Source organism: Lytechinus pictus, chromosome 13, assembly GCF_037042905.1.
Source record: "Lytechinus pictus isolate F3 Inbred chromosome 13, Lp3.0, whole genome shotgun sequence".
NCBI lineage: Eukaryota > Metazoa > Echinodermata > Echinoidea > Temnopleuroida > Toxopneustidae > Lytechinus > Lytechinus pictus.
Genome location: NC_087257.1, coordinates 11843604 through 11870577, shown reverse-complemented (window position 1 = coordinate 11870577; position 26974 = coordinate 11843604). Strand labels below are relative to the sequence as shown.

General features: G+C 36.3%; 1 protein-coding gene across 1 annotated transcript in view; it reads left to right on the top strand.

The window, feature by feature from the left end:
- The window catches only part of LOC129273999 (mucin-2-like), a 131501-nt gene that overhangs the window by 41572 nt on the left and 62955 nt on the right, over positions 1 to 26974 (top strand). The window contains exons 19-33 of the mRNA XM_064108643.1: positions 3331 to 3594; positions 5560 to 5864; positions 9083 to 9239; positions 9839 to 10085; positions 11682 to 11749; positions 13416 to 13582; positions 17345 to 17443; positions 19160 to 19214; positions 19696 to 19730; positions 21401 to 21499; positions 22114 to 22168; positions 22912 to 22941; positions 24503 to 24693; positions 25460 to 25576; positions 26298 to 26343. Coding sequence (XP_063964713.1) covers positions 3331 to 3594; positions 5560 to 5864; positions 9083 to 9239; positions 9839 to 10085; positions 11682 to 11749; positions 13416 to 13582; positions 17345 to 17443; positions 19160 to 19214; positions 19696 to 19730; positions 21401 to 21499; positions 22114 to 22168; positions 22912 to 22941; positions 24503 to 24693; positions 25460 to 25576; positions 26298 to 26343 — 1935 coding nt within the window. The remainder of the gene's footprint in view (positions 1 to 3330; positions 3595 to 5559; positions 5865 to 9082; positions 9240 to 9838; positions 10086 to 11681; positions 11750 to 13415; positions 13583 to 17344; positions 17444 to 19159; positions 19215 to 19695; positions 19731 to 21400; positions 21500 to 22113; positions 22169 to 22911; positions 22942 to 24502; positions 24694 to 25459; positions 25577 to 26297; positions 26344 to 26974) is intronic.

Genomic DNA, 26974 nt, shown 5'->3' with positions numbered 1-26974 from the left:
CGGTGAAGCTCTTTATAGAGACATCATTTTGATTTATTAAGCGCTATATAAAAGCGGATTATTATTATTATTATGAATTCAAAATATTTGGCGTGCTCTTCATGCTCATATTTTACTCTGATGAATTTCAACTTACCAAAATGTGTCAGAAAGTCAAAAGAAGACGTTGGAACTGGATAGGTCATGTCCTTAAAAATAGAGTTCTTCTATAGAGGAATTTAAATAATGGTGATGTTTCAGAATCAAGTTTTACATCTCATTTGGAGCAGAATGTTGTCATGATCGATATGACACCATTTTAAAGAAAATTGGTTGAAAAATGGGACAGTGCGGGCCCCAAAAAAGGATTTTAGGGGGCATGACCTGGCCTATAAGTGCTGAGTCATTGTTTCTTGAGAATGGAAAAAGTCTTAATTTTCTTATTTGAAGGCCTATTGAGCTGAGTCTGGTGTCTATTTATATGTTTACTAGCGTGATACACCTATTGGCATTGTCAAAAATATTCTAAAAGGTATTGACGACAAGGCCATATTGATTTTAACCCTTTAAAGCCTGAGGGGCTATTATGGCCCCTACCTTTGCGGTTGAATCGAATCCACTGTGTCATATGCCAGGCCGCCTCCTGAATTTTGTTTGATACAGACTTGCGCATCTTTTGACGTGAAACGCATGAAATTTGGCACAAAAATTCTGAATACTGTGCCGTTAGAGAGAGGCGGACAAATTATGTGCTTGCCCCAGCGACACTCTTGTTAGAATATTTTAAGCATTTTTGACAATGCCAATGGATTTATCTGGCTAGTTAACATATAAACATACACCAGAATCAGCTCAATATGCCTTCTAATAAGAAAATGAGGACTTTTTTCATTTTCAAGAAACAATGACTCAGCACTTTTAAGCCAAGCCTCTCAAAATCGTTTTTTGGCCCACGCTGTCCCATTCTATAACCGATTTTCTTAAAAATGGTGTCGTATTGATCAGGACAACATTCTGCTTCAATGAGATATGTAAAACTTGGTTTTGAAATATCACCCATTTGTAGCCTACCTCTATTCATGATGTGTTTCCTCCGTTTAAAAAATACCCCACCAGCTTATAACACAGGAACCCCATTGCCTTGCGTGTTATGTCAATGGGAGGTCAAGTGGGGTATTTGACTCCCTTCTTTCAGTTTTTGGGAGAGTTTCCATTTCTCTCGTTTAAACTGGGGAGGGGTGGACTTACAGCTGATAAGAGCTGATAACACACAGCAACCAATGATGACCACAGTGGGTGAAGTTGGATTGCAGCTGTCCATCTTACGTGATAGTATAAACAAACTTTTAAGAGCTTCCTGGCGCCTGGCTGACAGAATTCTAGGAATAATTAATTAGTATTCTATTTGTTTTAGGACATTTGCATATCCAAAAACGATTAGACATTTAGATGAAGATAAGTTTGAACGATGCAAAATGACCCACAATTGGCAAAATTAGAATAAATAAAACAAAAGAAGTTCAGGACTATTGCATGTCTCTCTTCCTCTCTCTCTCTCTTCCCCTCTCCCTGCCAGTGCTGCCAGGCAATGAGGGTCACCTTTCCTGGGGGGAAGGTGGATTACATCTGTTTAAGGATTACCATTCTTGCAAAGGATTGCTAATGGGGGAGGGTTTGTGATCTGGTTAAGAACTAGCCTCTTGTCGAGGCCCTGTCGGCTGCTTTCCGAGTGAACATGGCGAAGCAAGGGATATAACGAAGCAGAGCGCCGCGATCAAGACGGCCTCTTGACATCTGAGCTGAATTTCACCGACTTTCTTTTGTTTTTTATTGTTTTTACCAGTATTCCGACCAAAAACTGGTCGGTGAAAATCATCCAATGAGAGCGCGGGCTGCTATGACGTCATATTGAATATTCATGAGCTCATCTTGAATGGCGACCCATGGATTCTTGGCGAAGAGTGACGACGAAATATCAAAGAGCATTGAATATGCCTCTAAAATGCTGAATATTGACAGATTTAAGGATTTGCAAGTCGATGAAATTAAATCTGCACTGAAAGGACAAGATGTTTTTGTAAATCTACCCACAGGATATGGAAAAAATGTAATATTTCATGCGATTCCACTATGCGTCAATTATCGATCTCCGCTGTGCAGTGAGGGAACGCTGTAGCGGAGTTGCTTCCCCTTGACTCGAGTCTGACCAGTGGCTGACCGGTATCTCCCGGGAAGTTTCGGGGCGGTGATGGGTCTTTTACGGCCAGTACTAGTATTAGTAGTGGTACCACTACTTGTAGCATTTTGCTGGTTATATCCCCTTTAGTGTCCCGCAATTAAATGAATCCCCTGCAAAATAGTGGACTACTATAGTATTCCGAACCCCGGACGAAACAGCTTTGACTTTTCATTGGTTTACTAGGTGACCGGTAATATCATGACTCATGTTTATTCATTAGGAAGACGTTCCTCATGAATATATATTTCAGCTCAGATGTCAAGAGGCTAGTTAAGAACTGGAAATTGGGGTGTCATGATAGTTTAAATGAGAATTTTCCTAATATTAAAAAGCAATATACCCATCATTGTTACTCTGCCCTAACATGGAAACCAGAAGGGAAATGAAAAAGGGATAGACCAAAAACAACATGGCATAGACCTGTAGAGAAGAAGCGAAACGCCGATGGATGGAAGAGTTTGGAATGAGGCCAGGGGATGTGCTAGATGCCAACAAAAATGGAAACAAAGCGTGGAGGCTTCATGTGCCACCGGGCATGAATGGGAATAGTGGTAGAATTTCATGTGTAACTGCTCCACTGATACATTTGACTGCCATTGTCATTGAACTCTAATCAAATGAAGTATCTTTCAAAATAATTAATTTGTACTAGTGACAGTTTTTTTTTTAAATAGCTTGCTGCTAAATGGGAATATACATGTTTATACACACAGTTGTGGCTGGTGTACAATTCTCTGATTGTATAATTTAAAATGCACCTGCCACAAGCAAAACAATTTCCAATTTTCTTTGCAGTACGTATTTCTCCAAGGTCCATTATCGTATGAGGCCTCCTTGTCCTTGTTGACCTACATGTACAATTTTTTGTTAGAAGCGCATGTGCCTTGAGTCAGATTTAGAAATGGAAGGTATGTTTGGCTGAAGAATGAATCCTAACCACAGGGAAAGAATAAAGATTAATCAATAGAACTCGATCCAAGGAAAACTACTGATTAACCGAGGTTTGTACATAAAATAGGAGAGAAATACTTTACTGCTGGGTGTTTCTGTCGACCACTCTTTTGCATAAGGATTGTGAAATATGTGAATTTATTTCTTTTTCATTTTTTTAGGTGACTGTAGCTACATCCTAGCGAGAGACACATGCCAGGCCAACGAGACAGGGACCTTCCAAATCACAGTGGAAAATGAGGAATGTGGAGAACCTGGTTATTCATGTACCAAGCTCATTAACATGACCATAAAAAATCGTGCCACCGTGACCTTGATCCGCGGAAGCGAGCCTATTTTCACACCGGCGAGCATGGAGAGGAAGTTCTGGCATCAAAAAATTGGAATGTACTACTTTGTGACATGGGCAGGTGTTAAAAAGAGATGTAAGTCACCCTTTTTATTGCGTTTTCACTCTTGAGACACTTTGTCGTGGTACCAGCACCCCGTTGCATTAACCCTTTGAACCCGATAGGCCGGAATACCGGCCTACCAGTGAACGCGCATATACCCAATAGGCCGGAATACCGGCCTAAAGCCATGTGACTTCAAAAACATGGATTCTAAATGTCAGGTGATCTTTTAAAAATGATGTTATCTTTCTAGTACTTGTTGGAGTATTTAGTCGATAATTTCAGTCAAGATTGGCAACGATTTCGGAAGAATTTAGTATTGAAAATGGCCCAAATATGCAACTTTTCTGCGGTTGCCCGTGTGGTATGTGTGGTAATACATGGTGTGATACGCGGCAAGTCACATGCTTACTATGGAGAAGCAATTGATATATCTGACTTTAGTGAAAACAGTTTTTTGAGCCCAAAACAGACACTAAAGTTGATATTTCTGTTTGTAGACTAGGTCTACAAGAAGGTAAACAACTTTAGCCGGCCCGTCCGGGTACTAGCGGGGCGAAGATGCTTTTGGGTCTCGAATCATGGGAGTTTGTGAATGTGGTCGATTGACGTGCAAATAATTCAGGGTATGGGTCACTGCCGTCCCTCATAATTAAGGGTTCAAAGGGTTAAAGTTACCATTATTGTAACTTTGCCATCCAATGGTAACTTGCATGGAATCCTTGATATTGATTGGCTATTGATCAGCGTTACCATGGTAGTTACCATTGGATGGCAAAGTAACCATAATGGTAAATTTGCCATCCAATGGTAACTTGCATAGAATCCTTGGTTTTGATTGGCTATCGATCAGCATTACCATTGGATGGCAAAGTTACCATAATGGTAACTTTACCACAATGGTTAATTTGTCATCCAATGGTAACTTTCATGCAACAGGGCCCAGAATGACCCTTTGTATGACATGCCTGTGACAGTTTCATTAGATAAGTTATGTGATTACAATCTTGTTTCGACATACATTGACCAACGTCCACTAACTGCTAATTTCCCCTGTAAGAAAAGTTGATGTGTTAGTTTTATCAGAAGAAAAAAATTTGCTTGATTTATGTGCATTTCAGTGAAGAAGCCAAAATATTTAAGACTGGAGAGTACAAATGATCAATTTAAGATTTGTCTATATTAGGGTCAAAGCAGGGGGGGGACACGCAATTTGTGAGACATTTGTACCAGCAAAAATAAGTGCATTTTACATTGAACCACACTTAATGCACAACAGTCTGTACACATTTTAGTTATATCTATTAAAGGAATAGATTTTGTAAAGTTTTTCCCAGTATTTCCCATTTTTGTCAATAATTGCATGGTAGTATTTACCTGGTATTTACCTGCCAACTATATTTTTATTGTTCAAACTATGTAAATGGGTAAAAAACAAAGAGTTTAAAAGGATTGCTGAGACTATGTTGAATGCATTTCGATTACCATAATCAAAACCTCAACAATTGTAACTATACATACATGTAGATGGGCATATTTCTCACTCATGGGAATGATAATGAGAGTCATTGGAAAAGGCATACCACATGCTCCTTTGCACCTCAAACCAACTGAAAAGAGAAAAGACATATTATTGATCTTTGTTAAATTTATGTACATTTTGGAAAAGTAACGATAAGGTGATGATTACAGACGCACTGATTGATAAGGGAGAAACGTCCATGCTATATTTGATCAGTAAATACACACATCGAGTGATCAACGGAAATAGCCGTTTTAAATTTGGGAATGTTGAAGGTTGTTCCATAAAACTGGGGCAGCATGAGCAAATGAACAGTCACCACTAACCAAGTTCCCCCTGGATTCCTCGTATTTTTTTTATCGAGCAAATAACACCACTTTGTACATATCAAAGTGTTGAGAGATTGTTAACATGTACATGTAGCATACAAGTAGTTACATACCTGTCTTTTCTTATGGAATTTCTCTTAAATGCAGACGTCCAACTTCGATGGGATATGGCTATGAGTATATACGTGACTGTTCACCCGTATTACAGAGAAAAGCTATGTGGATTGTGTGGTAACTTTGACGGCAACAGCGAAAATGATTTCCTCATGCCTAGGGGGAATATGGTGGAGACCAGCCCAGTTTCATTTGCCGAAAGTTGGAAAATCACTGCATCTTGTCCGGTTACAACACACGCCGAAGATTCTTGTGAATCAAACCCCGACCGGAGGCTCTGGTCGGAGTATTCATGTGCCATAATTAAGCAGTCCCTGTTTAAGCCTTGCCACACATATGTAAGTGGTACTACCTTCATAAATGCGATCATATTGCAAATGAGAATACAGTTGAAGATGATGATACTATTTATGATATTGATGATGTTCATGATGATCATTAAGCAGTCCCTGTTTAAACCTTGCCACAAATATGTAAGTGGTACTACCTTAATGAATGCGATCATATTGGAAATGAGAATACAGTTGAAGGTGATAGTATTTTTTTATGATAGGGCCTATTGATGATGTTCATGACGATCATCAAGCAGTCCCTGTTTCAACCTTGCCACAAGTATGTACGTGGCATAGTAAGGTACCTAAATGAATGCGATCATAGTCATATAATAATACAGTTGAAAGATGATACTGATGATGTTGATGATGTTCATGATGATGACCGCCCTTTTGTCATAGCAATCACCGCATTTGATAAATTTGAATATCATGGGACTATGATTTCATTATGAAGCAAGTAGATAGTGAGAATTAAACATTATTTGTAAAATAGTCACATGAATGGTATAAGAGAATCTATGAAGAAGGGAAGCCATGTTCAGGAAGCTAATATAGATCACCTCCAATTAATGCGCATACATTCGTAATTCCGAAGCTTCGTTATTCCGAAGGTTCCGATATTCCGAAGGTTCGTTATTCCGAAGGTTCGTATTTCCGAAGGTTCGTAATTCCGAAGGTTCGTTAGTCCAAAAACGAAATAAGGTTCGTAATTCTGAAGGTTCGTTAGTCCGAAAACAAAGTGAGGTTCGTAATTCCGAAGGTTCGTTAATCCGAAAAAAAAATGAGGTTCGTAATTCCGAAGGTTCGTTTGTCCGAAAACTAAATGATTAACTAACCTTATTTTGTTTTCGGACTTACGAACCTTCGGAACAATGAACCTTATTTCGTTTTTGGATAAACGAACCTTCGGAACAATGAACCTTATTTTGTTTTCGGATTAACGAACCATCGGAACATCTAACCTTATTTCGTTTTCGGATTATCGAACCTTCGGAATAACGAACCTTTGGAATAGCGCCACAAATGTTCGGATTAACGAACCCTTTTACGTTTTTGGATTAACGAACATCGAGGTATAGGCAATTTGCGTGTTTCGGAATTACGAATCTTCGGAATAAAGAACCTTCGGAATAAAGAACCTTCGGAATTACGAACCTTCGGAATTACGAAGTGTAACCCAATTAATGTGGCCATCTTTTTGCTTTGATAGCTGCAATGTTGCAGGTTTGCTGACTGTGATTGACACTGAAATCAGTGAGAGAAAGGAGATATGGGTCAACATTTTTTTACAAGTCTTTCTTTTCCATATTTATTATTCCTCTTGACTTCATACAGGTCTCATCATTATTATTTCTTTCCACACACCTCCAGAATATATTAAATGAGTTGAAAAATACTGTAACTTTTAGGATATTTTAATTCATTACTCGGTGTGTGTTTCATCAACATTTTTGTCCAATAAGTTGTCAGATCTGATATCTTTCTTACATTTTGATTGGCTGAGAGGCATGGTTACTATGGTAGCTGTCAGATAAAATGGGACATTTGGGATGAGTATCTTGCCAATGAACTTTACAGCTTTTTATTAAATGTAATTCCTCTTGATTTCTGTTATTTCCATTTAACTTAATACATACTGGGATTTACTTGGATGTAGAGACATAAAGTTGGAAGGTTATTTGCCCCTTGTCGCCTTGGGTTATCTCTGATATGGAGAATTCTACTGGATAGATTGTCCAGTGCCTCTCAATGTCATATTTTAAATGCATCCACACTAGCGGCAGAAACTGCTTTCTCTGGCAAAGCATTCTAGTTATTGGTACTCCCAGCTTTAAAGGAGAAATATATTGATTATGAATATGGTCTTATTATATATCAATGGAAAGGTAATGATGTTGGGATTGAAAAAATCAGAAAAAATACATGAGGTGGAAATCGTCAATTAAAAAGCGCTAAAATGCTTCTCCGAAATATTCCTCAAATTGGTCTCTGATTTGTCTTGAATTCAATGATGTGTATCCTTGCACGAAAGACCTGATTGGCTCTCCCACATCAAGCTCCACTCGCGTGCAAAATCTATTGTGAATGTGAGGGTACCTATGTTTTCTCCACACTGTGACTGAATAGTTCGATCACAAAATAGAAGAAAACCCAGAAGTTATATCTAGGTTTGTATTTCAAAATAGATGATTTTGAAGTAGAAGAGATTGATGATGAAGATTCTAGCTCTAGTGAACAACAAAGTGACGCGGAAGAAGGAAATTAGGAGAATTACACCAGTGATGGTGAATGGAAAGAACTCACCTAGTCGTATATCAACTCACATTCAGTTGCACCGTGCAGTACGCACGGTGAAGCACAAAATCAATGAAAATCAAGTCCACGACCATGTTCAGGCAGAGTCTTTTCACTCACTCAACAAATTGACTTCGAAATTATAATTTAAAAAATGATAATTTGGGGGATTTTCAATATATTTCTCCTTTAAAAATGTTAATGTCTTATTTGTAATCTACACCTGTATAATTTCTTAAAATTCATACAATAGCCCCTGGTATTTTTATTGTGATCAAGATGGAATATGCTGTTTAGAGCAATGTGATCAAATGCTCTTTCTGTTATATTTCATTTATCTCAAAAATTTGAATTATTTCTGCTTTTTGTCTCCTTTATTGGAGAGTAGGGAGTCCCACTCAATATTCTCAACCTTTTTTGGTAATCAAAATGATGGACGTTGGGTAGTCACAGTCTTGTTGCTCTTTGCTGTATTTTCTCTAGTTGTTCTTTTCCTTTTTGAAGACCCTAGCATTATTATTACCTGAAATATCATGGAACATCAGATTTTGAGTTAAGTGAAGGTTTGCATATGAAAGATGAATCTGCTGTTTTGTTTTAGATGGCAATGGCCTTTTACTCTTAACACAACTGGTGGGTGTTTCATAAAGCTGTTTGTAAGATACGAATGACTTTACGCACGACTGGTGATCCTTTTGTGTGCTATTTGATATTCCTGTATGTAATTGAGTTACGACCTAAGAACATGTTCCAGTTGTGCGTAAAGTCGTTCGTAACTTTACAAACAGCTTTATAAAACACCCACTGGATCTCATATTCTTATTGATACCTAAGATATGGTTTGGGTACCGTTCCCAGCTCACAAGCCTACCACGCCCTTCCATCACTACATACTATATTTTTGTATGTCTACGTTTCTACACTAGGTTGATCCTCAAAGTTACTACGATAATTGCGTCGTGGACAGTTGTGCTTGCAATCGAGGAGGAGATTGTGAATGCCTGTGTACAGCCATCACTGCCTATGCAAAAGAGTGCAGTGATAAATCGATATCTATCCCTTGGAGAGCCACCGAAACCTGCGGTAAGCCAGTTTATAAGCTAACAGGAGAACTTGCTAATGACTGGTACCAATGACTAGTTTGACAGATAGGTCATCGTTTTCAAATGGGGATGGTTGTATCAAATAACAAGTATCCATGTCACATCACTCTTTTATAAAACAACTAATGCAGATAATTTTGATTGGGCACTAGAATAGTTCCAACGTGACCTCATGCAAATAGTGCTTTATACATGTAAATCCAGCACATCGGTGCTCATTTTACTGGATTCTGTTCAAACTCATTTTGAGGTCGTTACCAAAACTGACATTTATCTTGAAGTACATTAATGCTTATATATATGGTTCTGAGTTAACCTTTTGTGGAAGTATTTACCCAATGTGCAGGCATATAGAATTCTTTATTAAAAAAAAGAGCACAACTTCCAATTTTGAAATGGAAATTATTTTGCATTTCATCAATTATCTTTGAAATGCAGGTGTTAATAATTTTACATTAGCATCAATGATTTTGAGTTCTAGAAGGTTTAATCAGAATTTTTTCATGCACCTCTGTATTTGTGTGACGTGAAACAGAATAGTGATGGAAAGCAATGAATGGTGAAACTTTCAATGCACAGGTCTCCAGTGCTTTGGTGGGACCATATACACAGCATGCGGAAATAAATGTGCGGATCGGTGCTGGATTGAAGACGAGACAGACCCCCCTTCTGGCTGTAACGATACATGTATTGAAGGATGTTTCTGCCCTGAAGGATTGGTTATGTCAAACGATGAACAGTGTGTACTGCCATCAGACTGCCCATGTATTGTTGATGGAAAGAGGATGGAAGCTGGAAATTACTTCATGAGGAACTGCCAAACATGGTAAGACACAGAAAGATTCATGTTATTTCATCCCTCATGAAAACGTACCGTGGTAAATTGGCACTCTTCCATGGTGAAGCTAGGGTATGGGATATTTTCATAGGGGATGTCTAGTTTTTATTATTGTTGGCTAGCGATACCACATTATGGCCACATATGTTTATATCCCTCTTATGAATATTCTTGAGTATTCTAGTATTCTGTGTAGTGGTAAAGATCTAACTTCCTTGCAAGAACAAGTAAATGATAATCTCTCTAAACTGTGCATCTGTCAACCCCCGTAAGCAGTGGTGGACCATGACCCGGAGGAGACAAAGCATTGGAGGGGCACAGCATTGTTCACAAACAATACAGTGCCCCTCCAATGCTTTGTCTCCTCCGGGTCACGGTCCGCCACTGCCCGTAAGTGTAACTTCATTGTTTTCAGTAATCGTAACAAGCAATATGACACTGATTGTTTTTTATTACAATTGAATAGCATTGACATTCCTAAGGTTGAAAAAACAAAATTTCTTGGTGTAACCATTGATTCAAAATTAACTTGGAAATTTCACATACAAAATATAGAGAAGAAAATATCAAAGAATATTGGTATTATATCCAGATTAAGTTACTTTTTACCAGCTTATATATTGCAAATGTTGTATTCCACACTCATATTGCCATATTTGTCTTATTGTAACTTAGTTTGGGGTAGTACTTTTTTGTCTTACCTAAAGAAACTTGTTACAAAACAAAATAAAATAGTTAGAATCATAGCTGGAGCAAGCCCAAGATCTAAAGTTAGCACATTATACTCTGAGTTTAAACTACCTACTTTAGAAGAAATTACAATCTACCAGCAATTTATTTTTATTTATCAGTGTATCAATGGGCTTATGCCGGTTAATTTTTCTGAATTGTTTGATACAAATCACAATTTATATAAATACAATACACGCTCCTCTTCTTTAATTCATTTGCCAAGACACAGGACCTGTTCTTATCAACATAATATTCGTTTTATATTCTATTACATGTATGTATTTTATTGTTTATTTTATAACTTCATGTTTTTTTCGTTATTCTAATTTTTGCCATTTTTTATAAATGAAAATCATCAGGGACACTATTTCAATCATGAGTAACTTAATATTATTTGCTTTTTGGGGCCTTTTTGGAGCCTGGTTATATTGCAATGTATACATTTCATAATTTTCTTGTGTATTTGTTAAACTGAGAGTAAGTGATGTAATGTATATGTTATATTGTTGTACAGTGTATAGTGCATTGATATATTAATGGAATGCTCTATACAAATGTAACTTGTATGGTATTAACAAAATGCTGCGCACATTAAACATTAAACAACTTACTGGTGACCCTAGGAACTAAATCAACGCCAATGGAATCCAGTGTGTATCAATTACCAGAGGATAGATCACCAGTTGTTTGTAAAGTCTCTCGTAACCTACAGACAGCTTTATGAAACACCCATCAGGTAGCAAATAATTATCAAAACTGTAGAATGATGAAATGTGCATCACATTACTTATTCAAAGGAATGGTTGCAATAATTGTATTAAATAAAAAAACATGACTTTTTTTATTTTGTAGCTCTTGCGATTCACATGGGTACTTCACCTGTACTGGCCTTACATGTTCAGAGATGACATCTACACCAGGTATATATTTGCATTTCTTGTATTCAATGTTCCAAACACCACCGTCCATTCAACTTTTGGTTGATCCTTTTCAATTTATGATGGCATTTGTGACCAGCCACCCCAAACTCAACAAGAAGTCGCCCAAAGTGAATATTGAGATTTTTATTGAACTTAACACTTTGTAAGCTTTAAAATGATATCTAATTGTGAAAATTGATCAAAAATGATCCTTATGATTACTTGATTGAATGCAGAGGAGATTCAGTGGCAGCTTCATAAAATAAGGAGAAAACAAGGTTTGAAGATCAGGGTTTACTCAAGCATGAGATGTGCACAATGAGCAATCTCAGTGGATCTTCCAATCAGTCCGAAAAAATCGTGTCAGAGAAACTCTTGTATCCTTTCATTTCATTCCACTTTTACAACTTCAAATTATTACAGTATGAAGAAGATGAATTGCTCTTTCATATATAAGCTATTTTCTTTTTCTTTTTGGAGACAAAATTAGCATTTTGGCTATTTACAGAGGACCTCCCCTGGCAAATTATTGTTCATTTATATGATGACTTGTCACATTTTGGCCCAAATTCACAAAGGTGTTTTTTTAAACCATCGGTTGAACCCATGGTTTATGCAGATTCCCTGCATGAATTACGCTTATTTACCGCATCTATTAAAAAATGTCCAATGAAGATGCGCACCTTTGTCACAATGCGCCAAATTGACGCCTGTTGCCATGGTTAAGTAAGCTATTTCATTCATGAGTCCACAGCAGGGTGACCAGACGTCCCATATTTCCAGGGATCGTCTGGTATTTGCTCCTTTGTCCTGGCGTCCCGACAAACCCTTCCCGGGACGCCTATTTGTCCCATATTTCAGAATATTGAACAAAATCTGATTAATACATATAAAAGTGAAGAATTTTCATCAAATAACCAAAAGATGACGAAGCAGGACAACAATAAAATCAATTAGATCTACTGTTAAATTTTGCAAGTTCTGCAGTGATTTTCTTGCTACCAAATATTGTATATAGTTTGGATGAAAGTTAATTCACTATCCCCAAGTTGTGCAGTTGATCAATGGGTGTTTTAGGAATGTTCTGTAAAAATGTATTAAATGATGACTAAAGTAGATGTGTTATGGTTCAGTAGATAAGTCCTCGAGCTTTGAACCCTAAGGTTCAAATTCCACTGTAGCACTCCAACCTTTGGCAAGGCATCTGCCTGTATTTGCCACTCTCCACCTGGGTGTAATAAATTGGCACCTGGTGTAATGAAAATCTTTGAATGCTAGGGCACCCGATCAGAATAGCTGTGTTAAAGCTGGGGTAATACTATACAGCGCTTAAAAAAAATTAAGGGCTGGATATTTTACTATTAGAAGTATTGTGATTATTATTATCAGTGATTACGATCATTATAATTCTTATTTTTACCTCTTTGAATACTGTTTATTTCTTCTTCCACTTTTTATTCTGCAGCCATTATTGCACTACAGCATTTCTTGTACTCTACTGCAATTTTTGTGTTAAGTTATACTTTTGTTATGTTATCTGCTATCTTTTTCAACCTATTATTGTTCCTATCTATTGATTTGTGATTACATATTTTTATTGAATGCTTTGATTGACTTGGATATAAAGTTCACCTTATTATTCCAACATTGTTTGCTATTTCCACAGAACCACCTGTACACCCGTGCAACTGTAGGGATGGCTATGTGCCGTGTGGCGGCTGTGTCGAATGTGTCCCTGAGCCAACCTGGTGCGATGGTATAGAAGACTGCCCTGATGGGAGTGATGAGCGGAGCTGCGATTGTGAGTACGGAGATGACCACACAAGGTATCAGGTAAGTTCAATTGAATTAAATTCAATTCAATTCAATAATGGTTTATCAAAACATGCCTCGCAGCCAAAGGCTGAATAAAAGCATGTACAATTTACAATAACAGAATGATACCTAAGTACAAACATGAAATGATATAAATTGAATACAATTACTAGTACTTCTTATTATAATACAAGGAAATAAATTGTTGAAAGTAAACAAACTCGTACATTGTATTGAACATTGTAAATATTAAGTACGCAAATTATAACCACCACAATGAGGCACGTTGTACCTGTACATGCATGGATGAAAAGTATTAGTAAAGAGAAGATGGGGAAGGATAAAGACGGCATATGGAGAAGGAGAAAAAGTGAGTAAAGGGAAAGGGTAATTAAAAGGAGATATGGATAGAAATTGCAGAGAAAGGATTGGGCCTGAAAGATGAAGAAAGTAGTGGCGAAGATTAAAAACAAACAAAAAGTATGCATGTATGACAACAAATTAAGTACAGAGTAGACTGAGTGGGGCAAGGCGGTATAGAATGAGGATGACTATCCTAGCAAATAAAGAAAAGTATATCTATCATATCGTCGGGGGGGGGGGGGGGGGGGTCAACAAATTTATCGAGTTCTCATTTAGTAAGTCTATAAAGTAGGGGATGGGACTATTTCGGAATCGGCTGGTTTTGCATTTGAATTGATTTTAAGCTCACCCACCCTTAATATTCACTCCAATTCAAAATTATTTTTATTTTCCAAGATAGAGATCCATAATCACTGAAATTCATTGATGAGGATAAAAAGGAAACAAACAGAAAGCAGTGCTTGTAAATAACGCTGCTCCCCCTCTTTTTTTCAAATCAATGTGCAAACCTAAAGCAGCAATGAACTAGCTAGCAGCCGTAATAATGCCTCCTCACATCTGGCCACTATAATGCGACATTCTAGGGTTCCCAGCCCTTCAGGGAAATCAGGGAATTTTTGTTTTACTGTTTTCCTGTCAGGGAAAAATCAGGGAATTTGATCAAAATATCTCAAATCAGGGAAAAATGCCTCAAATGAGGGAAAACTCAGGTAATTTTGATCAGCCCAAAAGTCGAAAGCATGGTAGTCAGTCAGACTCTGTTATATTTTGTTGCATTTTAAGACAACATCAATTGAATGACTGGTTATGGTGGTACTTATTAGTTTTACATGATTGTTTTTATACTGAAAATACATGTAATTCACTGCAACAACTTAGAAAACATGCGAAACTGGGAATGGGTTTAAATAATTATCAGGTAATTTTTAAACTTCACCATGGAAAAATTTGGTAATTTTGTTTCCTTGTAAAGCTGGGAACCCTGCATTCTGAGCTATGTTGTCTTGTAATATAGGCCCACCTGAATTATAACATACTAATTCACGATTCCATACATTCAAACCTTATGTTACCAAGTAGCTTGAATAAAATCATATGCTACTTCATTTTCTGTATTATAGATGGTTATCACAAAATGTATACAGTACTTTTAAAGGGATGCTCCGGGCTGAAAATATTCATATCTAAATAAATAGATTAAATTTCACAGAGCTCTAGGCTGAAAATTTCATCAAAATCTGATCGCAAGTAAAGATTTGCATTATTCTGGAGAAACAGTTTTAGGCATGTCTTCATGAATATTCAATGAGCAAACTGATGATGTCATATACCAACTTGTTCTTTTGTATTTGATTGTATGAAATTAGGTTTATTCATTTTTTCCTTCAGGAACCAACAATATAGAAATAACAACTGATTAAGTACATCTGATATTCATTGCTGCAACTTATTTCATTACAAGGGAGACATATCAACCACACATAAAAAAATGATACAATTATGATTTCATGTAATATCATTAGAAAAAGGAAAATGGGGATGTCACATCATCAGCCCATCTAATGAATATTCATGACAATGTGCATATAACCGTTTTCACAATATATTGCTAGACTTTAAAATTCAATAACTTTGCTATTTTTCATCAGATTTTGATGGAATTTTCAGCATTTTTCTCTGTGAATTTTACTCTATTTATTTATTTTCAGCCTGGAGCATCCCTTTAAGACTAGTTGCTCATAACACTCAGTCAATGAGAGACCAAACAATGTTGGGTCATTTCAATCCCCCTCCTCTTTAAAGACAATTCCACACCAACAGAACTTGTTTGAATAATAACAGAAAAATCAAAAGAATACAACACTAAAATCTATCAAAAGTTGACTGAAAGATAAAGATAGTTAAAACATTCTATTTCACTTAAGTTCATAAAATAGTTGTATACACATCCTGGTCAGTATGCAAATGAGGGAACCGATGACGTCAGCCCCTCACTTTTAATTTTGTATTTTATTATATGAAGTATGAAATATTATAATTGATATAATTGATATAATCTAAATGAAAGTCTGGCCAATTCACTCTCAGTGGCTAACACATTTTGCAATTTCTTTTGAATTCTGCTTGCCTAAATGATGATTAGACACAGGGGCCAGTATTCTGAAGTCGGGTTTAACTTAGACCACGGTCTAACTCTGTGCTAAAATTATGGGAGCCAAAAAATAAAAAAATATGTTTGTATTGCATATTTCTTATGTATACTATTTTGCTTTCATAATGAAGAAAGTCCTTCAGTTATCATTCCCAGGCAATTTTAAACAATGTGAGTGTCAAATGAGTTAATAAAGTGGATGTGTACTGTTGCGAGCCAATGGGTATTAGACCAAGTGCAGTATTAGACCAAATGGATAATAAGGTCAAATGTCTTAAGCCCATGCCATTTTAGACTAGTATTTGATTGGCTTTAGATTAGACCATCTGCCTGTAGACCAAGTGAATGAAAACCTAAATGTTAGCCTTTGCACTAGATTAAAAAAAATATAATGATTGATAAGTTCTTGGAATGAGGTCAATCTGGATTTACCCCTTCAAACATTTAACTTATAATTCTGATAGTCGAGCACCTTTATATCACTAGAATCCCTTCTGTAGTCCCACATTATATATAGATTTAGCAGCTTAATGCTGCAAAATTTTCAAGTTATGCTGTGGATCACATACTGATGCATGGTGCTGTAATTGTAGCTGGATCAATGATTAGTTTGTTATTTCTCCAGTAAGAGTGTTCCAGGAACACTTATTTTCCCAAGCAAGCCTCGCATCTTACTTTCTTTTGATGAGGTCAGGGCCCCATCTTACAAAGAGTTGCGATTGATCTGGTCAATCACAACTATGGAAAGCCAGCAACATCAACATATATTATTCATGTTTGTTCAAAATATTTTTCAACTATGATGAATATTCATGCATTCATTGTTTTCTTGAAAAATCACTATGCTTCTCTTTGTCTACAAAGGACATTGTGCAAATTTCCTGTAGAAAAAAATTATGACACTGATGGATTTCCATAGAGTTACGATTGATTGGATCAATCGTAACTCTTTGTAAGACGGGGCCCTGGTCAGAGTGAGCTGATCAGCTGAGGGCATGGCTCATCCACATTGATTAGTCTGTTCTTATTTGTTGTGCTCTGCCTTTTTTTCCTTACATCAGTTTTTGGTATTTCCTTACATTAGTTTACTGATTATCATGTTTTATTTAGTATAAAGGCAAGCATTATATAATGTTATTCGATGTATCTCTTTCAATGAACGTATAGTATCATGTAATGCTATATGTGGATACTCTAGTAAAGATTTATTCTTGTTATTTTTCAAAAGCCAGCATTTTCTGAATTTTCTTTGTGTAACATTGCAGAATGGAGAGTCCTGGAATGGAACCCTACCTTGCGTGACATGCTTCTGTGAGCAAGGGGATGTCGGTTGCCGAAAGGAGTGTAATATTGAATGCAGTGAGGTAAATAAAGATGGAAATTTAAAGTGTGCTGTCCAAATATACATTTTTTATACACATACCATTTTTAGCACCTTGAAATATGTTATTTGATTTGTTAGGTTATTTTTTTTTTGGCAAAAGCCCTTGTTTTAAAAAATGAACAGTGGTGATTTAAATGAATTAGTTACATTAATATTGATTATTTATAGAACATAGGATGTATTGGTACGTTGGCTTTGTATTCATCCAATCAGTCCCAGGAGAGGTGGGGTGAATTATAGCATATCCCCTAATCACTTAGTGCAATGAAACAAGATCTTGTGCTACAACGTTTTTTAATATTTTGCTCATATTTTAAAACCAAATCTGTGAAACCTATGTATGTGGTTCTGAAGCTACGCAACATTTTTTAAGTGCATGCCAGACCCCAATTGCTAAAAAAAAGAAGATTTTGTGTACAAATCCAATACAAATTCTTTTTCTAGCCAAAATGTATAGAATAAATTTTCCTTTACAGATTAAAATCAATACATTTCTACTTTATATGTTTTAAAAGTTATGGCAGTCACTTTTCACTAAGAAAACAACAAAGTGTAAAAGATCATCATTAATACAAGAGAATTGACAAAACCATTTTGTTACAAATTTTTTGTATCAAACTTTTGATCAGATTCTCAGAATGAGTCTCTAAACAAGAAAATATTGCACTTCAGATTTGTTGCCAAGGTGTAATTTGATGTATAAACTAATGTAACAAATTCATTTTAAATAAAGAAATAGATTTTGTGAAAAATTTAACTAGTTCATCCCATAGTTTACATCATTTTCTATGATATGACACCAAGATCGATCCTTGTAATTTGATTGGTTGTTTGATGTCGATCATTCAGCCCATTTTACAATGATATCATCATCCATGCAATTTTTGATGAATTCATCGTTAACTTTGGATCCATATGATTTTGCCCATTGCACGCTCGCCGAGACCACTGGCGCTACACGTAAAAAAACTGGTATTTGCAGCACGAGTTGTATGTGACAATAAACAGACCTCGTTTGCTCTATATGCACTTTGGCATTCAAATTAATGTCAAATGACATGACACAGATCTATTTTTAGGTGTCATATGAAAACAAATCATGAGTGTTCTTTTCATTCAGTGAAAGATGAAATGAATTATCCATTTAATCTTGGCTTGGATCATTTCATCTTTCACCCCATGAAGTATTCTGTCCATTGCACTCATAAATATTCATTATTTGGGTACCATCATGCACATCATCATCCCCCGTGGATGTAAAAGCGTAACCACACCCTGGGACTATTAGGGGTAATACTCTACTGTGTTTTCATTATATAGTACATATTTCTGGCCATTATTGAGCTTTTATGTATGTTCTCAAGGGTTCAAGGAAGAAATCCTACTGGGTACCCATTCCCTTCTGCTTTGTTAGGTACAGCTGACAACTGAGGAAATTGATTGCCTAAGAAAATGCCTGGAGTCAGTTTTGAAATCATGACCCTCTAACTTTTTAAAGATGAAAGACAAAACCACTACGCCATGAAGCTTCCACAACAGTGCCGTTTCAGAGCCATCTTATTGGAGTTTTTTTTTTCGGTCATATAACAGATCCAAAATACGAATTGTAATTGGTTCCTTTTACATCTGTTATCAGTCATTCAAGTTGGCATTTCATTAATGGTTGTTTTTCTTTAAATTAATTTATATCTTCTAGGGTACGGTACTGCTGCATAATGACATTGTTGAGTCATGCTGCGATTGTGTTGCTGGTAAGTTTCACCACTATTGTGACACATTAATCTAAATGGAATTGATGTTTATGCAATCATTTGTTTAAGTAATCGTAATCAGTGTCTTTTTGTCAGTGATCAAGAAAAAATGTATCTGCAGTTCTAATTGTATGTGAAGACATTTGTGACCATGCATGGCAAAACCCACAAAAAAGTCTCACTGTCTGATTTTCAGTAGGAAGATATATAAAGACGTCAAATATCTGGGTTTTTTTTTCTTGGAAGAGGATTCCTTTTTCTATGGACAATGAAATAGATATTTTCAAAGCCATTTTGCTCTTAATGAAATACATCACCATGTTTACATGTACTTAGCAGTATTACACAAATTTCCTAGGAGTTATTTTCACTACCACTACACACAAAAATTTTCAATATATTTATGCTATTGTTAGTGCTCTATTTGCATTTTTATGTTTTATCGGTTGATTTATATGTTTCCCTTTCTCATCATTTGTAGTTATTGGAACCGAGTCAACAGAGCAGCCTTGTTCGGTAAGCATACCTTTCTCATTTAATTTTCGAGCTCCTTGTTAGCGGCCTCAAATTATGTACAGTCACACCTGCCTATTCAAGCTGCCCTGGAAAACAAAATGTTGCCACGGGAGACAGGTTGCTGTTATAGACAGGTGCTATAATAAATGTTCCTTTCAAATGGGAGACAATTTCTTTGACCAGTAAAGACAAATTTCACACTAGACTAGTGGCTTCTAAGACAGGTTTGAGTGTCCTTCCATAATCCTATTTTTTAGGATGGGAGTATAGAGGTACATGGTATTGGAATACAGTCCAAGTACAGTGATTGAGTTTGTAGGGCAGAGATCAGTGGTTATAACTTATTAGATATGTAGAAGTGTTTAAAAAAGTATGTACTGACTTTGGTGTAATGGTAAGAAAATAATTACTGTTGGAGAAGGTGATAGGCAAACTATCACTTGCGATGCAAGTTGGTTGAAGTTATCTTTTTTAAGCGGAGCTGAGGAAAGATAGCAAGTACATCCAGCTCACTGAGGAAGTAATAGTTTGCCTTGTCACTGGAAATCAAGAGATGATTTTGATGTAAAAAAATAGCTTTTCATTGAAAAAATAGACTAATTAATGCTCTTTGTACTGCTAGAATGTATGTAAACGGCGCACAAGTATCTAGAAAAAAGTTTTTTCAAAAGTTTTACAGCATGTGCTCATCTAGGTCTTGTGCAATCATCACTGCAAGTTATGGAGAAAAATGGAACAAAAAACTTGAAGGGCAGCGACGTCTTATTTCAGATGCACTCAAAATAATTTATTATGCATCATGTGACCCTATGGGCTGCAGTGATCAGCAAAATGCAAAAGTTCCATCACCGCAAGCGATGATTGATGGCTGCACTACCCTTAATCACATGACTTTTGACCTGCCCTATTGCAAGATTCTTAGTATGCAGAATATAATCAATATTAAATATTAATCTGGAAGTGAATAATACATCATAAAACGGGTTCAAAGATTTAGCTAATTAGCTAATTGTGAGGACATACATGTAAGCAATGCCTTGAAAGGCTCCTTTCAAGGCAGTATTCTTGATAAATGAAAAACATGATAGATGCGCACCAGCTGGTTTCATTACTTTTTTCCCATCTGGTCTTGCTCAAATTTTGAGACCAAATTTGCAATGCTCCGGCATATGGAACCACCTGCCCAGCGAAGTCGTTTACAAAACAGGTCTACCAGCATTCAAAGAGGCTGCGCTTCCCATTATTAGAAATCTGCAGCCTCCAACTGGATCTCTTGTTCTTTAAGATGTATCAAGGTTTTTTACTTGCATAATGCACTCTCCTTTTATTGTAAAATAGAGATCTTCACCATGACACCAATCTTTCACGACATACATGTATTGCAAAGTTCATTCCAGTTTAGCTTTTTGGAGCTGCAAGAGGAATTTTCTCATCAAGTATCAAGTATTACACACATGCACAGCACCTACCCACACCCACACACAGGCACACCCACACACTTCCTCAATTGTGCTCTCATTTGTTTTATTTTTCATTTCTGATACCAGTTTTTCCATTTCTTTTCATCCTACATATGTTATTTCTTCAGATTTTCATCGTGCAAAATTACACATTTTATTTTGAGCACTGTCGTTATAAAGTAAATGATTCTGAACACATTTGGTTTGCAGATGGCCCGAATTCCAGTTGAATCCCCGTGTGAATCTTGTATACTGGAGGAAGGTATTTATTACAAGACATGTACCACGAACCCAGGAGACTGCCCAAAGGTAAGGGAGGAGCAGCTTTATATCCACATTTATCTTGGTCCCCTTGAGGGCATTGACCATTTTGAAGCCTTAACAAATTTTCTTTTATTCTTCCAAATTGGCACCAATAAGGACCAACTTGATCGAACTGCAAACTTTCAAAGCTATGATTATTTTCTCATGTTCAGGGAGGAATAAATCTCGTTTCACAGGACAATGTGGAGAAAATTAGTGGGTGATATCATCAGTCCCTTTTTTTACATACTGACAGGGATGTGCATTACAACTCTTGTGAAACTAAGGGATCATTAAAAATGTCATAGCTTTGTTATTTTACATCCAATTTTTATTAGATTTGCAGTGGCATGCTTGATAGATTTTTCTCTTTTTATTCAAATCAACTTCTTGTTAGGGTGTGCTTGTCCTTTAAGGTTACCGAAAATAGGAGGGATTACATCTGTGGCAAGTAACAAGTTTATTGCAATTGTTGATCTTCTTTTTTTTTTTTTTTTTTGGGGGGGGGGTGAAATTCACAAGCAGGAATACTTTTCTTGAAATAGTGATAATACATCATATCTAGTGATGTCTCTATTAACTTGGGTTCATTTTAAAATTTTCTTTTGTTGATTACACAGGGTGAGATGCTAGTCCATAGTGATGATCACTGCTGCCAATGTCTCCCTCCATCTGGTAAGTTCAACTCTATTTAGAGGACTCCGATACGGGGGGGGGGGGGAGGGGGGGCTGGGCACGGGAATTATGGAAAATGTAGTTCAAAATGACAGTGACTATACACCTTTTTTCACTTCTCAAATTTTTGGCCCCTCCTGACAATGTTTTTCCAGGTACCCACTGAACTATTATGAAGCCTTTAGAAGCATCTTTCTTTCTAGGTTCAGTTTTTTTATTGTTTTTTGAAAAGGAAAACATATGACTTCACACTCATTCGTATTTCATAATTCACATTCATATTGTCCATAAGAACTAAACCGATTATGTATGCCCTACTGAAAATAAGCCGACAATCTTGGGTATTTTAATGAATGCATGAGTAAAGTCTGACGTCTTTCTTTGAATCTTGTTTGCCATTTTGGAGCGTTGTGGCCCTGTGGATAAGTCTTCTGACTTTGAAACAGAGGGTCGTGGGTTCGAATCCCAGCCATGGCGTAATTTCCTTCAGCAAGAAATTTATCCACATTGTGCTGCACTCGACCCAGGTGAGGTGAATGGGTACCCGGCAGGATTAATTCCTTGAATGCATGAGCGCTGGGAGGCAGCTCGAGCTAAAGCCGGGGTAATAATAATAATAACAACGCGCCTCGGAATAGAATATTTCTAGATAGATGGTGCTATATAAATGCCTATTATTATTATTATTATTATTGTTAATCTTCATATTAATTCGTATTTTCTTTTCTCTTTCTTCACACCAGAAACAACTACGACAGTTTCGAGTACTGCAGGTGAAATGGAATTTATCTTATCAATCTTGCGCATTCCTATTTCATCAGATATATTTATGATATTGTGATATTCTTACATGTCTTCTCCCTCAATTATGATCGGCCGTCGATCGCGCGATCACAACAAAATTGGCACGGGTATTACCCTTGCCATAATCTACAAACCTATAGGATCAAATTCTGTGAAAAATCTCATTGCTAATTAATTTTGCTAATTTATGCATAAAATCAAAAGTTTGCTTATCATTAACTAAATAATGCCCCTAAATGCAAATTTGGGGTACACATACTCTTTATAGGGATCTGATCAAATGTAATTTAGAAAAATTTAACATCAAAATTACTTTCTTATGTGTTTTATTGTTTCTAAATTTCTTATGTATTTCTTTGTTTTCCGACTTTTTGTTTTTAATTTTTTTTCAATGGGAATTGTTGGGGACATTATTTTGACCATAAACAAGATGAAAGTATAATTGATTTTAATCAGTAAAAAGAAAAATAATGAAACATTTATGAATTTTTGCTAAAAACACTATTTGCAGTGGATTTCTACACAAATTCATGTTTATGAGCAATTTTGGGTGTGCATGCACTTACGAAATGTTGCTTAATTTCGGAACCATGTACCCGGGGGTCACAATTTTGGTCTCAAAAGATGTGCGAGACTTAGAAGTAAAAAGTGAGTGAGCGACGCGGTAAAAACATGCGTGGCAGATTTATCGCGATAAATGTCGAATGTGGCTGAATCAGCCCTGAGTCTTCTTAGGGTTAAAGCTACCAGTAGTATACTGAGGTTTATCATTTATACCCCTTTCACGAACCCAATTATGCGGATAATATCCGAATAATTTGGTTGTAAAATCGGAGCGGGACCAGAGTTATCCTCATTATTTCGATGCTGCAATTATCCGCATAATAGCAGCATCGGGACCAGATTTTGACTTTGTGAACGCATTTCCAAAGTAATGCGGATAAATGCCATGGTGCGGTCACAAAAGGTCACCCTTTTCCAACACAACCCCATCGGAGGGGGCGTGTGCAGTTGCCATGACAATTATCCGCCTTTTTCAGGTCGGGCACTCGTAAAAAAATAGTGCGGATTATTTTCGGAGTTTGTGAATGCAATTTTTATTGAATTATCCGCATTACTCTTAGGTGGATAATTGGAGGATGGGTCTGTGAAAGGGGTATTAGATTATGCTTTAGTCATACTGGAGGCCCACTCCGAATCGACTGATCATTTACATTATTGTACAAGGAGTTAATTTGAAAGCATGGACCTATTGAAGAACAAGGATTGCTTAGTAGCTATTGCCATGTTCTAATAAATAGATGGAAAAAAAAAGAAAAAGCATAATGGAAATTAATTATCTCCATTTTAGACTAAAAATATAACTATTAACTGCCAGCCAAGCCACAGATAAATAACTTCCCACCATACTCTCTCAAAACCTGGTATATTTGTGTCGTACTTGATGTTGATAATTCTCTGTTTTTCTCTCAGTGTTCTACACTATACATGTAGCTCTTACTATAATGACAAATTGATTGTATGTTGCAGAATGCCGTGATCCATTTGTTCATGGACACCCCACGTGCTGTCCCTACCTCGACGTTGAGTGTACAATTGATGAAGCAATAACAGGATCACCTACATGCAATGCTTGCAGAAGTCCTCGCATTTTCAATGGCACTCATTGTGTCTTTGAAGGAGAGTGCCCATGCAAGGATCAGACCAACAGACTCAGAGAAGTGAGTGCAAGGCAATGTGTTATCATCAGCCTGATACAATTAAAGAAAAAAAAATCAGAATGGCTTGTAGGCGATCATTCATCCCATCCTTCATTCCTTTTCTCAAGAAGCTAAGTAGCTGGAAAGATGCAAGCAACCTCCTGCAGGATCCAGCCCACCAACCCCAATAGACCGAGGGAGGGGGGGGGTGCTGGACGGGTGGATAGGCCATACTGGCCCCACAATGTTTTGCATGATAAATGCTTAATGTGAAAAGCTTGTTATGTGATGTCTTTGTACATAGCTTTAAAGGTCCCTGTACATTGCAATTTGTAAGATCCCAAATTCATCGGAAAATGTACTTCCTGTTCTGTTTATTTTTCTAGTGTAACTCTATTCTTTGTTTACTTTGTCTGGTTAGACTTTATTAAGTTCATGCTGTTTTTAATGAAATATTATCACTGATGATTTCCTTGAAAAATATATGAAAACTAACAAATACATTGGAATTAAAAAACAAAAAACAGTAGATTACATGCACGCAAAAAATCTGTGGTGATACTGCTTTATTTTGACTTATGTTTGAACAGAATCCACCAAATGATTTCTCAACCCCCCAAAATATTTTGAGGGCTTTATTTATAGATTTGCAGTTGAATTCTAATTGTATCCATAAAAAGCATAAGTATACTATATAAAATGCAATAAAAGGATGAGATGAGATTAAGTTTTCCAATCCCATAGATCTTTTTTTAAAATTAATGATTAATGTTCATTGCTTTACCAGCCCTTTGAGAGCTGGCAGCACCCGACTGAACCTTGTATGTCATGTATGTGCTTCAATGGATACACAGAGTGCAGAGACAATAGCAACTCTACCTGTGAGCCTTTATTATGTGCAGTGGTAGGTATTTTCTAGAGCTAACCCGCTAATCTAACTTTATGGAAACAATTAACAGGTTTCAAAATACATGTGCGCAAGTTGCGCCCTTATTGTCACGTCAGTTTAACTCTTTGCCTGCCACAGACATAGTCTTTAGTGTGCCACATTTATATAAGGGGTTTTGCATGTATTATGCTAATTCAACTCACAATTAGCTATTGATTGGCTTATTGTAAAGAAAAACTTTATGTGTACATTGAACAATGCGATGCACACATCACTATTGTGTATGTGTGTAAGTACAAAAGACTTAATAACTTGCTTGTAAAAATTTGTCGACAGTTGGCTCGTTAAGACTGTAAACTTTGTAACAAGAGTCAGTTGAGTCCAGTGCTTGCCTACTGAAGCGGTGTCTAAAAAAACCTACCTGTTTTAATTTTACACAGCATCATATGATTTTCATAGTTTTATAGTTTTGAATTTTTAGACCCCATTTGATTTGTGTTCTATTTTATTTTCTCTGTTCAATGTGTATTTTATCATATATAACAGCTCTCTTTTTCGATGGAATTTATCACAATTGTTTGTGTCATATTATTTAAATCTCTTTGTATGCAATACATGTACTTTTGCTTGATATTTTATAAGTGTTGGTTGTGTGTGATACTCAAGAAAGATGAAGGCAATATTTGCTGTCATTTGAAATACAATTTTAACTTTTTAAATTTTTGCATTGTTGCAGGAACAACAAGTGAGACTGCCTGGAAAATGTTGTGCCCATTGTGAAGGTAAAAAAACCCCTATAGTAGTGGATCATTTTAAAGAACACTTTTCATTAATTCAATCATATCAAACACATTATTCTCATAAAATTCACCAAACTTTCACCATAAATACACAATTACCGACAAAATATAAATATGTAAAAATTTTGCCAAAATTGTTTTTCCTTTTTACGATATTAGCTTCCAATCGGACCTCTCTTCGCATGTAAAATATTTTGGTCACTTGAAAAAGGTATCGTATTACCAAACGTGTGTTTTCTGTGGGAAAAGTTGAGAAAACAACAAAATCACTGATGAGCTATTTTGACCATATTTTAGTATTTTTAGAATATTAAGACTTTGAAAATGTGTTTTTGACCATTTTTTATCATCTTTATATTCAAGTTCTCTTTGGAAGGATGTTGCAAAATTTTGAGCGTATGAAATTATTTTCTGATGCGTATGATGCGCGCGTTCGGTAATACAAGGCCGGTCGGTAATACAATCACTCACTATACCATTTGGACAGATACAACAAAATGGAAAAAAGTCTGTACTTAGAACTGTTACAAATTTCTAATTCAGATCTTGGATGCTGATTGCGCGATCGTGGTGGAATTTGCACACAAGTAGAATTGAATGTAAACTATAAGAC